General features: G+C 48.7%; 1 protein-coding gene across 3 annotated transcripts in view; it reads left to right on the forward strand.

Moving 5' to 3' along the window:
* Window positions 1-1,911: 1,911 nt before the first annotated feature.
* The window catches only part of SLC16A2 (solute carrier family 16 member 2), a 70,024-nt gene continuing 58,153 nt past the window's right edge, over window positions 1,912-13,782 (forward strand). Inside the window, exons 1-2 of one of the 3 annotated variants that reach the window (XM_033117124.1) lie at window positions 1,912-2,087; window positions 3,307-3,830. In XM_033117124.1, coding sequence (XP_032973015.1) covers window positions 3,437-3,830 — 394 coding nt within the window. In that variant the 5' untranslated portion in view covers window positions 1,912-2,087; window positions 3,307-3,436. Of the gene's footprint in view, window positions 2,088-3,270; window positions 3,831-13,782 lie in introns of those variants that run through there. The other 2 variants (XM_033117142.1, XM_033117134.1) reach the window with 2 other exon arrangements.

A 13,782-nucleotide genomic window follows, 5' to 3' on the forward strand; every position in this document is an offset into this window, starting at 1 on the left:
ACCTAGTGCAGTCAAATTCAATAAATGGTAGTTATAATTATTAATATCTTCCACTAAAATATAAGCTCGATGAGGATAAGGACCATTGTGTATGTTCCCAGTGCCTAACATAGTGACTAGCTGAATAGTTGCTCAATAACTATTTGAGAAACCAATGATTGAAGGGCATGATGAGGGCAAGAGGCATGGCCTCCCCAGTTCCAGACTAACCCATTGGTGGAGATGGACGGTGAGGACTGAGAGAATAGCAGGAATGGTGGGTAATCCAGTGTGTTTCGAGCTTGACATGCATAGGACAAAAGAGAGGTGAGAAAACAACAGAGAGTGGTGCTGCATACGTTGAATGTGAGCACCTTGAAAACAGGCACTAGATATTTTTGTGTCCTTGGTATTTAGTACAGAGCCTGGCACATAGAGGGTCTTAGTAAATTTGCTGAACGAATGAGGCTGCTCCCAAACCATAATTTATGCCTGGGTGACGAATTTTACCTTAAGAGTCAAATGGAGAATCACTGAAAGTTTTTAAAGCAGAAGTGTTGTGATTAAAATTGTATTTTAGAGCTGTAATTGACAGGATTGTTTGGAAGAAGAGACAAGAAACCACAGGCACCGCAGACCTGATTGGGCTCCTAATTCCCAATCTAAGTTAACACTATTTCCTTCACTCGGGCAAGAAATGTCAGCATCATCTTTGTTTCTTGTTTTCCCTTCACTACCCAAATCTGTTCTGTCAACTCTACCATAACAGTGGTTCACAGTGGTATCCATTTGTCTTCATCCCCACAGTAAGTACCTTATTTTAGATCACCAACATTTTTTTAAACCTGGTTTATTGTTTGGTTTCCTTACCTCTTATCTTTTCAAGACACAGTATCTTTCCACACGGTCACCAGTTTTCTTTCTAAAATGCAGATCTTCAGTGGCTATCTTGTATAACCAAAATAAAGCCTACACTTCTGAGCAAGGCATTTAACAACTCTTTGAAGTAGAAATTAACTCCATTTTGCAGATTAAAAAAACAAAAACAAAAACCTCCCCCGAAGCTCAGAGAGGGAAAACAACTTGCTTAGGATCACACAGGAGTGCAATGGTACAACCAAGATTAGAATGCAGGTCTCACGCCAGTGTTCTAGCCATTGTAAAGTACCTTCTAAAGAGGGGAGAAAGGGTAGGTACGGTGTGTGTTGCTAAAATGGTAGGATAGTGGTTACACAATCCTGTCTCCGGGTGGGGCACATACCTTGAAGCTCAGACAAATGAGCAAAAATCCCTGTTCTACTTCTTAATGGCTTTGTAGACAACAACTAACTTAACCTCTTAGAGCCTGTTTCCTCACTTGTAAGACAGGGACAAATCATCCCAACCTGACGGTTTACATTTGCAAGGTATATATTAACTTTTGGGTCTAATTAGCTTTCACTTACCTCTTTCTATGAGTAGACTCCTTCTATGCCTCTGTGCTTTGTCCCTCTTATGCAGGGACACCCCACGGCCACCCCTAGCCTGTTAAAATCCTTCACAACATTCAAGTCCCATCTTAGCCACCATGTCCTACTGTGATAGCTAGGCCAGATCCTGTCTCCCCTGTCTTGTCACTCTCCCCGGAAGCACCAGGTTCTAGAACTCCTGTGGCGAAAGCTCAGGGAGCCCAAGGATTTGCTGTATGGAGATCTGCCTTGAATTCCAGCTTGTACTTGACTTGTCCCATGACCTTAGGGTAATAAACGCCTTGACCTCAGGTTTCCTGCCTGGAAACAGCAGGCGATAGTAATTACCTCAGGGCAATACGGGCCATGCTCTACTCGCTGGAGCAAAGCCTGCTCTGCTGACGGTAGAGTCCCTGTGATTTGTGAATTTGGTCGATCCCTCTCAGGAGTCGGCAAGGACCTCCGCACACCTTTATCCTTCCGCCCGGCTAAGCCCGCCATCAGATGCTTAATGACTCGGTGTTGCTGGGCAGCTGGCGTAGCCCTGAGCTGCATTTTCACCGGCCATGCAGTTTTTTCACCGAGCAAGAAAGTTAATGAGATGCTGTGCGAAAAGGGCTTGGCGCTCGCCCGCGCGCTGCTGAGGAGCGGAGTAGCTGGGTAAGCACATCGAGACCTCCTGGTTAGTGCATTAGACGCGCGGCCCTTCGGGAGGCCGAGCTTCCCGGGATGGCGGGGCCGGCCGGAGGGCTGAACCTGAGCCGGGCAGATCATCCCTCCCGTCCCCCCCACCCTCCGGGACCCGAGCGCTCTCTGGGGAGCAAAGTCTCCCCTACCCTCGCGGGGCTGGGCGGTTCAGCGGGTCTCACAAGAGGTGGGCGGAAGGGGGCGTGGGTGGTGGGAAGACATCACCGCGCTAGTGGCTGAGCCCAAATAGCGGCGGCCCAGGCCTGAGGGGCCGGCCCAGCCGGGATGTCGGGGGCCGGGGGACCGTTGCCCAAACTGGCGCTCGACCTGGCCCCGACTCCCTCTTACCCGGTTCGGGACACAGAGCCCGGAGGAGCCTGCGCTGAGCTCCGGCTCCTGCTCGCCGGAGCCACTGCACCTCCTTCCCTCCCAGACCCGGCCCTCTACTGCTCCTCTGGGCTCCAGGTTGGCGCAAACAAAGCCCTGATTGACTGCCCGGAGGGGCGGGCCTCACTGCCGGGCCGCCTCCTCTCCTCCGCGCCCCGCCAGGGATTTGCGGGGAAGGGCGGAGGCGGAGGGAGACAGACTGAAGGGGGTGAGCAGAGCTGTGGAGGTCTGACCCCCCGGGCTCGACTAGATTGTGCCCATTCTCTGTCCGAAGCCTGGATTGCCCCCTCCAGGTCGCCCCCTCCAGCCCAAGGGGGCACATAGGGACTCCCGAGGTCAGGGTGGGGTCTTTCCCAGGTCAGTTCTCGTGCTGAGCTCCCCGGGGCCACCCTAGTTCCACGCTGCTTCTGAGGAAAGAGGGAGTGGGAGCAAAGGACAGACGAGGTCTTCCCTAGGGAATGAGTCGATCAATGCCGGTTGGGAGCCTGCGGGGAGGAGAGGGCAGGGGATCAGGATAGTGTGCTCTCGTCCATTTTCACTCTCCCTCTGCCGGGCATCTGGACAAGGAGGGCAGGATTTAGTTGTTTGGAAAGGCAGTTGAGGGACGCAGGGACGAGTATGAGAAGCAGCAGGAAGGGCTGGGGAGAAGAGCGAGGCTGTAGCGGCTGCCTGTTGAGGGAGGAAGAAGTGGGGGTGGGGGGAGAGGAGGAGGAGGGGGAGGAGAGAGATGACATGGGAGAGCAGAAGGGGGGTTGGACTGGGGAGGAGGAGGAGAGGGCTCGAGGGACCGTCTGTCGCGGGACAGGCTGGCCAGCTGGGGCGCGGAGCCGGGAGGAGGAGGCAGTGGCAGCGGCAGCTCCTGGAGCAGCAGCAGAAACAAGTAGCAGCCACACAGCGGCTCCTCCGGCCCGAGCCGCCACAGTCCCTCGGCCGCGATGGCGCTGCCCAGCCCAGCGAGCGAGGAAGACAAGGGGCCCTGCCGGGAGGCAAACCAGGAACAGCCGGAGCCGGAGCCCATGCCGGTGCCCCCACCCGAGCCCCAGCCGGAGCCCCAGCCGGAGCCGCAGCCCCTACCGGACCCTGCACCCCTGCCGGAGCTGGAGTTTGAGCCAGAGCCGGTGCACGAATCCGAGCCCACGCCCACCGTGGAAACCCGCGGCACCGCGCGCGGCTTCCAGCCCCCCGAAGGTGGTTTCGGCTGGATGGTGGTCTTCGCTGCCACCTGGTGCAACGGCTCTATCTTTGGCATCCAGAACTCCTTCGGGATCCTGTACTCCATGCTGCTGCAGGAGGAAAGAGAGAAGAATCGCCAAGTGGAGTTCCAAGCAGGTGAGTGGCCCCGAGCGCCCCACATGGCATTCCGCCGGCCCCACACCCTGGTGCGAGGAGCCCCTCCAGTTCGCGGCTCTCAGTCCTCCCCTCGCCCCTTGAGCTGTTCGACGGGCTCTGGGCAGCCTTGACTGTGTCAACGGGGTGCAAGATGTCCTGGGGTGGGAGCTCGGACATCCATTGACCACAGCCAAGGAATACACTTTATCGCCCTGGGGCAAACCCAGACGCATCTTTTGGGTTTGAAGTACCCTGACTGTGTGTACTGGATGAAAATATGTGCAGAATGTTTTTTGGGGGTGGATGGGGGTGGGGGGGGCGAAGTCATGCAGAGAGAGGAGAGTTGGGAGGCTGGGAAGACTGAGAGAAACGCCATTCCGCGGATCTCGGCCACCAATCCCTGTTACTGTCCCCGGAGCGGACGCTTTAGGAATCCTGGTGACTGAGTGAACAGTCAAACACATGGGAAGCGTGTGTGTCTGCAGTAGAGAGGAAGGGAGGGAGGGACAGCGAGTGGGGCCGTGCACGCGTCTTTTTGCCCGTGGTGCTTACCGCCCACCGGGCCCGGCTGTCCTCTGCCATTCGGAGGGAGCCGGCGGATCTCCGTGCCATCGGAGCTGAACCCCAAAGCAGGCAGGAGGCAGTCTCCTGCCCAGAGAGGCGTGAAGCGGCTGGCCGGCTTCAGCCTTGCCCTCCCGGGCGCCGGGCACCTCTCCGCTGTCCGCGGGGTGCCCTAACAGAATGCCAGCCTCTACCACTCCCGCTTTCGCGTGGGGCTGACTTGGTCTTTTTCCCTAACACAAGCAGAGCGGTGTGTGTGTGTGTGGGGGGCTTACCCTCACTCTCAAGGCCAGCGGGTGAACTGGGAGAAGTCAAGGCCGTCTGCTTTCTCAGCGAGGGATGGCAGAGCCCCGCAACACTTCTCCTGAGGTGTCTCCCTCAAGGCTTGCTTCCTCTGGGGTCCCCTCAGGACTGCTCTACTGGTGGCTTTTCACAGTGTTGACTTGCAGTTCCTTCCTCATGCCACCCCAACACGTGCTTATGCTGCTGTCTGAGTGGGCCTGGGGATTATTCAGTGAACACAGAAACCCTGAATTCTGGGGCGTCCACCTGTGGATACCCTCGGCCCTTGGAAAGCCTCTTATCAACCAAGGACTCCCTTTTTCAGTTTTCAGCTTCACTGGGCTGCACTTGATGAAAACGTTTGGGGGCTCTTGGCACCTCCGATCTTGTGACCCATTGGTACCACAGTGTGCGGGTCCCACTTGAAAGTTCTAATGTGAATCACTGACTGTCCAGAGACTGCCCAGGCTACACTGATGCCAGAGTGGAAGGGGTCCCTGGGTGGAAGTTCACTGTCACACTCAGCCCTGCTTTGATACACTTCAGGGGCTCTTATAAAGGGAGCCAGGGAGGACCTCTAGCTGTGGCCTAGTTAACTCCGAGGGCAACTGTGGCTGAAGGCAGACTGTTGGCCTTTGGGGTCAGTGGCAAAGTCTGGGCGAAACTTCATGGGAGGTAGTGGGGGATGGGCTGAAGCTAGGCCCTGGCATTCAAGTGGTGTGAGCAGGCCTAGAGCTGGGGCCTTAGGAGTGTGTAATAATAGTTGGAAAAACCACTATTTTACCAGGAAGCGGTTCACTGCTGGGGGACAAACTTCAAAGTAGGTGATCATAGGGGACTCAGGGGGAGGGCTGGTTGGGACTTTCCTGTCAAGACCTTACAGTGCAGCTGGGAAGGGGGTGGTGCGGTGGGCTGTGCAGAGGTGTGGTGCTGTGTACTGGGACCAACTAGGTCCACCAAGCGGCTGGGGTTACTGGCTTAAATTCTGGTGAGTATAGGTCAGGAAGGGACAGAAAGGAATTCGGTATGTCCCCAGTGTCTCAGAATACTTTGGCTTTGGTCCTTGTCGTGGTGCGTCTTGAATTCATGAAAGTTATTTTTGATACTGAAGACTCTCAGGAACACCTCCCTTTTTATTTTGAAAAAGCCAGGAACACCCCACCATGTTCCTGAGCTCCTAGAAAATCTCATCCTCAGCACTACCATTCTCGAGCCCCTCAGCTTTCTCAAGCCACTACTCAGAACCTGAGGTTCCAAATGTGTCTCTGCATCCATACACTTTCTGCAGTTTACTCAAAATTTCCTAGCCACCTGTGCCACAACACTGGTGTCTCCAAGGTATAAAACAAGCCCGCGAAGCTTGCTAAAGTCTTTACCAGCCAGTATTTGCCCAATAGCCATTCTGGGGAACACGGAACATACACTCCCACAGTCAAGGAGGTTGGTGCATTGTCCATTTTTATTAACGTTGGACATGCCTTCCATCTCTAAATCTGTGGATGTGATGTTTGGAGGCACCTCACAACCAAAGTTCTCTTTGGCCTCATATCTCCACAGCCTTAAAGCTGCACTGATAGGCTTAATGGCTCTACGGTTCTGCACATGATATGGAACCCAGAGAAAGGCAATTTTGATGTTTGGGGGCTATCTCCACATCAGAGGGGTCTCTGGGTCTGGGAAAAAGCACAGAGAGTAAAAGGAAAGAGGAACTCAGGCCATTCGAGAGCATGCATTGTCTAGTCTCTGTGCCTTCTTTTCACCTGTTTTCAAAGGGAAGGTAACTTTGCCTGGGCCCTAGGCCTGGTAGGACTGGCAAGTCAGAGGTTCCTGAGATGGAGGCAAGTGACTAAGGTCTGACTTAATAAAATAAAGGAAAAAATCAGGAGAGAAATGAGCCTGCATTGTTTTGCAGAGCTTGTAAGAAATTTAGGAGTCCTTCAACCTATACCAAGCAGCATACAAGACAAGGGCAACCAGTCAATTTGGTGGAAAGTATAAGAGAGCTTCCTGGGATGAGAGGGGAGTGTTTTGGAGGAAAGAGAAGCAAGGTGGCATTGGTTGCAGGCCCCAGTTCATTATTGGGACCCTAAGTGGGGCAGGGTTAGGGTTGGGGGTCCAGGGCACAAGACAGAACAAGCCAGAGTTGTTAACATTGGCTCCAAGCTTAGGTGTTTTTGAACGTGCTCCAGAGTAAACCCGTTACCCTGCACTTTCCACCTCGACTGCCAGTCTAGCTAGCACTGGGCCATAAAATTTGATGGGAGGCATCTTTTATTGGGTAGTTTATGAGCACGGCCCTTGCGGGCTCCCAGGTGGGGAGAGTGTGGCTAGGGCTCTTACCACTCAGGGAAAGGGACAATGGTCAAGGAGGCTTAGGCTCATGCGCCACTCTGATGGAGACAGAATTTTCTAGACATGGGAAAATAGTACATTCTGCCTTTTGAGCAAACAAAGACTGCCAAGGATGGGTGAGACCAATGGCAGATCAGGCTGTTTTTCTCTTCCTCATCTTAGGGGCTTTCATTGCTTGGTTCAGTATTTCACTGGGCTTACCACTAAATTGCTGACTTTGGGAACCAGGGATCTTTTGAGAAAACCTGCAAATGTCTTGACTTTGGCTGAAGCCTTTTGCCTACTGTCCAGAGAAGCTAGCTCAGGTCGGTTCAGAGCTTCGGGTGACAGGGCCATTGGCCAGGCATCTTTCAAGTCAATCCAACCAAACTGGCTGCCAAACTGGGACCTTGATTCATATGAGGAGGAGACGCTGGGGTATTTGGAAGCCAACCAGGGGATACTTGTTTGAGTTGGAGTAGCTGGTTGAGGCTGGATTCCTGGCTCACTGTCTAGTAGCCTCAAATACTCATTCGAAGTCTAAATCCGGACCCCAAAGGGCTGGTGATCTCAGTAACACTAAATAGGCAGTGAATAGGAGTTAGATAACTTTTTTGTCCTTGACTTGCTCTGTGACTTTGAACAGGTGCTTTACCTCTCTGTACCTCGGTTTATCTATCTGTGAAATGAGAGGGTTAGAATTATATAGGTTTCAAGTGTATAATTCTATAACACATCATTTGTATATTGCATTGTGTTGATGATGTGTTATAGAATTGTACACTCGAAACCTATATAATTTTACTAACCAATGTCATCCCAGTAAATTTAATGAAAATTAAAAAAAAAAATAGATCAACTCTCTAGCTCTGCCATTCTATCTTTCTAGACTTTTGTGGTATTTTATTCTTCACTACTCACCTGGCATAAATTTTGACTCATTCACACAAATGGAATTTGTTAATCTGCCTGAATGGGGGTGCAGACGAATAGGGAGGAGATTGGGTAAACAATGAAAAGTCATGTAGATATCATTTTCCATGTTGTGTGTATTTAAAGATGATGGGGCTGCTTGTGTGTACTGATGTGTTTGAAAAGACCCACTCCTATTTACCCCAGTATCTAAAGGCAACTGTGGATGTATAACTGCTTCTCCCAGAATGCACTGCTCAGCATAGAATTTCCTCGACTTGGCCTGCTGCAGGGTCAGTCTGTTTCCTAAAAAGCATTAAACTCAAGCATTCCCTTACGCCTCATTTTGCAGTCGTCTCCTGAAGCTTAATTTCCCCACAGCTCATCAATTTCTCAGAAATTGATGGTTAGTATGACCTTGGTTTGCTGTTATTTCAGGATAGAACAGTAAACCAAGATTCCTAAATGCAATACAGTGGTTTCCTTCAGGGGGCTTCCAATAGGGCATCTTTATAGCTGGTTCAGGTCTGCCTGGGTCCCACTGTGGTGGGTGTGGGAAGGCTGCTGCTTGCGATCCTAGGGAAGTCCCTGGTCAACTTCAGCTTCACTCAGGCTTAGCTGAGGGTATGGCTACTGAAGTAGTAGCAGGCACTACTACTCTCCTTTCCTGAGAGAGAGGCACACCTCTCTCCTTTTCCCTGAATTTATACTTGCTTGTCATTGGAAATTTCCTCCAGTGCTACGAAGAGTAAACAAGTGGCTGAATTGTCAACATTTGCAGAGACATGTAAAGGATGCCATCTCACCTTTTGAGCAGACCAGTTTCCCAGGAGGGTGTATTGCTTTTCCTACCAGCATCTTTTTGTTGAATTTTGAAGAGTCATTTACTCTCAGATTGTGTGAAAGATGGAACAGGATTTCCTATCTTGAAAGGATCTGTTTCACCTGGGATTGAGTTAGTAAACCTTAGAGAAAAGTTTTTACTCGTAATACCTTAGAGAAAAGACTTTATTCATCACTTGCGTGCGTGCGCACACACACGCACACACACACACCATACATCTCAGGCAGGCCATGGATTCTGAATATTTTATCTGAAAAATGTCTTTTGAAATCTGTTTATGGAAGTGGTTTAATGTAACAGAGACTTCCATAGGGGTTATGGGGGACTAGTGCAAAGGATCTAGAGTGGAAAACTTGTCAGGTGAAGAGAATATACTCCAGTTTCTGGAGTTGGTAGGAGAAGAAGGGATGACATTGGCTGTCCCGACCACACATTTCTAGACTCCTATTTTCATGGTACATTTGGATCACCTTTGCTAGATATGCCACCTCCCCTCCTCCCACTCAGTATTGCTATCTCTGTTTCTTTCTCTAGTTCAATTAGAGTAACAACTGGGGTTTCAGATGTTGTACAGGCCCAACTCCAGCCTGGATCTCAGACCCATTCCTACACATCCTGCAGAGGCATCTCTTCCATTTCCCCCTTTCTCCCTTTTTGTACTCTCCACTTTCTGGGGGAAGAGTGACTTTCTATGGAGCGCTCAAGTGTGTTGAAGCCATCACCTCTGAATTTTTGCAGTGAGATAGCTGCTATGAAATCCTTCTTATAATTTCCACACCTCCTCTTTTCATAGCACCAGAACCCCAGCCCAGGAGATAATATTGTAGCAGGTCTTACCCAATACTATTCAAGAAATGTCCTGGCTGGACCCCATTTCTCTTTAAATTCTTACTATCATCGTCCTCCATCTTCAGGGCCAACTGAACCTCTAGAGAGGTCATATTGCTTTTCAGCAGGTTCAGGAGTTCTGTAGATACCCAAAGTCTTCATTCTATATTGAGCCCCTATCTTCTCTCTTCTTGCAAGAAATATTGCAGAATTGATTGTAAAGGAGTTGGACAAGGGAGGAGACAGACACCCAAGTGCTAACTAGAGTCAAAAGTGCCTTCAGTGAGGGTGGAGGGGGGGAGTGAATCTTCCAGGTTAGTTGTTTCCCTGCTTCTATGTAGCTGAAGGGAAAATTGGAAGGGAACTGTCACCAAACAAGCAGTCCCCACACACTCTCTTTGCCCAACTTATCCTGTGGATCTGCCTACCCTCTCTGTTACCCAGGCTGGAAGGGTATGTGCACACACCTATGTGTCTGGACCTGTGTGTACGTGCGTATAGCTGGGTCTGTCTAGGCCAATTAGCGCAGTTGCTTAGAACATGGTACCCATGAGACTGAGGTCACAGGTTCAGTCACTTGTTTGGGTCACTGAGCTTCTCACAAAAAAAGCTCTTCTGTTCCCTACATGTGCCCCAAGGAGATGGAATAGAAATATAGAGATGACTCTCTGCAACTGGAGAAAAATATGAAGCCTAGTGATGGCTGCTCTCTGTCAAGTGCCCTAAAATAATAACAGTAATAACACTAATAGCAAACATTTATTTAGCATTTAGCATTTAACTCTATACCAGGCATTATATTAAGCACTTTAGATGTACCAAGAAAGGGTTTAGTAAACAAAGTCTGACAGTCTTGTAATCATGACATACTCCTCTAACCACCCATCTTACTCTATCCAGAGTCATGATCCTTGGGTCCAAACATGGCCAGAGAAACTGTCTCATCTTAGTTGTTTAGCCCTCAACAAGTCACATAACCTTTCAAGGCTTCACTGTTTTCATCTGCACAATGAGATTAACAATGTTTACTTTTATAGGACTATGAAGGGTCATATTAAATTGTGTAGGTGAAAGATCTTTGTAAATTGTGAAGAAGTTGATGTCATCATCATCATCATCATCATCATCATCATCATCTTATCTAAACCCTAGAAATGGAATATACCTTTCTCTAAATGTTTCTGGAACTGGAGTCAATCCCTCCTCCCCACTTTCCACCTCCCCAGTCCATTTCTTCCCCTCTGCATTCTTCTGCAATTTGACCCAGGTGTCTTATAGCTAAGGACTGGCTATGTTCTTTTTTTGTGGCTGTTCCTCTGTTCTCTAAGAGCCCAGGAAGAGGAGGGGTCAAATCCCAGGCCATATACATTCAAGGAAACAAGACATGTTGAAATATTTACAGCTCTTGGCAGGAGTTCACAAACCTCCCTAAGACTCAAGGCCTGAGTTTTTTAGTAGGAATTAGGGGTGGATGGTGGGTGGAGTTAGGGTGTTACTTCCTCCTGAGGGTCTCTCATGGAGCCTCTGTTCTCCTGCAGGTAGTGAGGAAGAAGGAAAGGGATATTTAGGGTCAGAAGGTCTGGGCCAGGGGACATTAAACATAGAAAGGGCCTTGATCGTTTGTATTCAATTTTGGAGTGGGCCAATTTCCTTGTGTTCTAAACAGGATAGTCCTGGAGAACAGAGGCCACAGAAGGCAGTTTTGAACAAACATTTCAGTGCCCACTGAGGGAGCCTCCATTAAGATCATCTAGTAGGCAAATCAGAATGAAAATGTTTCTCTTTTTTGTTACAAACAAGAAAACAAAATACCCAAAACCTTTTTTGAGACTAAGATTTCAAATGTACTAGATTTCAAATAAGATTTCAAATATACTTACCATCTTGAGTTTAAGTTTTTTAAATGTCTGAATTTGAAGGCATTTTACACACTATGTGATCCTACCCCTTCTGGTTCCCATTTTACAGGTAGACAACTGAGTTCTGAAAAGATGTGACCTCAGTCGGCATTACAGGCAGATAGATGATTACACTGGAGATTGGTTTGTAAGAGGGGTTGGTAAATAGGTGCAAGGGGTGGGGCTTCTGACACCCTAGGAGTTCCCCAATCAAATCACAGGCATACTGACTCCATGAACTTTTCCAAAGTCAATCCCCAGGCACTACTTTGTGGAAAGAGATTGTATTATATTTTTAAAAATTCATTTTATTTACTTACTATTAGACAAGATTCAAGAAGTACAATGGTAAAAAGTCTTGCTCCCATCCCTATTCCCCTCTAGAGAGGCCAGAAGTATTACCTGGTGTGTCCATCCAGAGATAATCTGTATATGTACAAGCAATTGTGCTTGTGTGTATACACCCTATTTTCAAAACATGACTGATTGCCCATAATTCTCATTATCCTCCACTTTGCTTTTTATACTTCAAAATATGTCCTAGATGTTGTTACACATTAAGTCCATAAAGTCCTCACTGTTTTTTATAACTGCACGGTATTTCATAATATGAGTACATCATAATGTATTTAATCAGCACTTTGTTAATAGGCATTCAAGGTGTTACCAATCTTTCAACATGGGCTTTTGAATCAAACAGTACTAGATTCAATTACAGTAGTACCTCGGTTTCTGAACATCTACGTTGACAAACATTTCAGTTTACAAACTCCGTAAACCCGGAAGTAAATGCTTTAGTTTTCGAACACGCCTCGGAAGTCGAACATGTCATGTGGCTTCCGCTGAGTGCAAGATCCTAGCTGTCAGCTGTTTTCGAACAGTCTTCCGGAACGGATTACGTTCGAAAACCAAGGTACCACTGTACTTACCACAAGGCTGGCCAAATGTTTTAGCTTTTTCTTTCTTTTTTTTAAAGATATACATTTTTTTTTTAATTGAGGAAGGGAAACAGGACTTTACTGGGGAACAGTGTGTATTTCCAGGACTTTTTATTGGGGAACAGTAGTGTGTTTTTACCCAGGACTTATCAGCTCCCATCCAAGTCAAGTTGTCCTTTCAATCTTACTTGTGGAGGGCGCGGCTCAGCTCCAGGTCCAGTTGCCGTTGGTAGTTGCAGAGGGTGCTGCCCACCATCCCTTGCGGGACTCCAGGAGTTGAACTGGCAACCTTGTGGTTGAGAGCCTGCGCTCCATCCAACTGAGCCATCTGGCCACCCGGCAGCTCAGCGGCACCTCATTGACTTCATTCTAGTTGTGGAAGGCGCAGCTCACTGGCCCTCCACTGGGAATCGAACTGGCAGCCCCGTTGCCCAGAGCTCACGCTCTAACCAACTGAGCCATCCATCCACCCGGTTTTAGCTTTTTCAATCTGAGTTTTCTCATGCATAAAATAGGGATAATAATAATATCTGTCATTATTAGTATGAAGATTAAGTGAGATGAGGCATATCAAACATCTAGCATACAGTCTGGCACACAATTAACAAATAGTGAATAAATATTAGTTCTCTCCCTGCTCCCAAACCTTCTCCATACCCGCCACCTCCAATTTAATTAATGTTTGGTCAATTCAAGTCAACAGGTGTTTGTGATGTGCTAGGCTGGGCGTTGGGTAAGCCCGAGAACGAAAAGTGTTCCTCACGAAATTTATAATTTTTTGAGAAGATATAACATACCAAATGACCACAGTTCACTGCTAAGTGGTAAAATTATGTGTATATATAAAATTGAATGCAGTTTTTGTGTGGTGATATGGAGAGATGAGTGTGACGGCCAGAGGATTCAAGGGAAGTTTGCTGGCAGAGTTCTAACTTGAAATGGAATTTACCTAAGTGGAGAGGGAGCCTATGAATTGGGTCGTGGTGGAGTAAGGGTTGAGAATTAGACAGTTTGGTTGTTGCTCAGAGCCTGGGTTTTTGCCCTCTCTGGGAGTCCAGTGAGTCACTGTTCCGCAATAGGCCCTGCCCAGCGGGTGGGGTGGGGTGGGGTGGAGGGGCAGAAGGAGAAGAAAATACTGAGGATATTTGCAGAGAACAGCATAGGGCAGGGGGATGTCTGGGCATTGAGCCACAGAACAAGGTGCCTACAAATGGCTTGTGGCATAGTCCACCCAGCCTATACCACCTGCTCTTCCATGTCAGCAGCCCAAGCACTTACTCTAAGAGGTCTGAGAAGAGGGATAAAGGGTGTAAGAGCAGAAGTGGAAGCAGCTTTCAGCCCCTCACCCTGAGTCCCAA

The sequence above is a fragment of the Rhinolophus ferrumequinum genome, chromosome X (assembly GCF_004115265.2).
Source record: "Rhinolophus ferrumequinum isolate MPI-CBG mRhiFer1 chromosome X, mRhiFer1_v1.p, whole genome shotgun sequence".
Classification (NCBI taxonomy): domain Eukaryota; kingdom Metazoa; phylum Chordata; class Mammalia; order Chiroptera; family Rhinolophidae; genus Rhinolophus; species Rhinolophus ferrumequinum.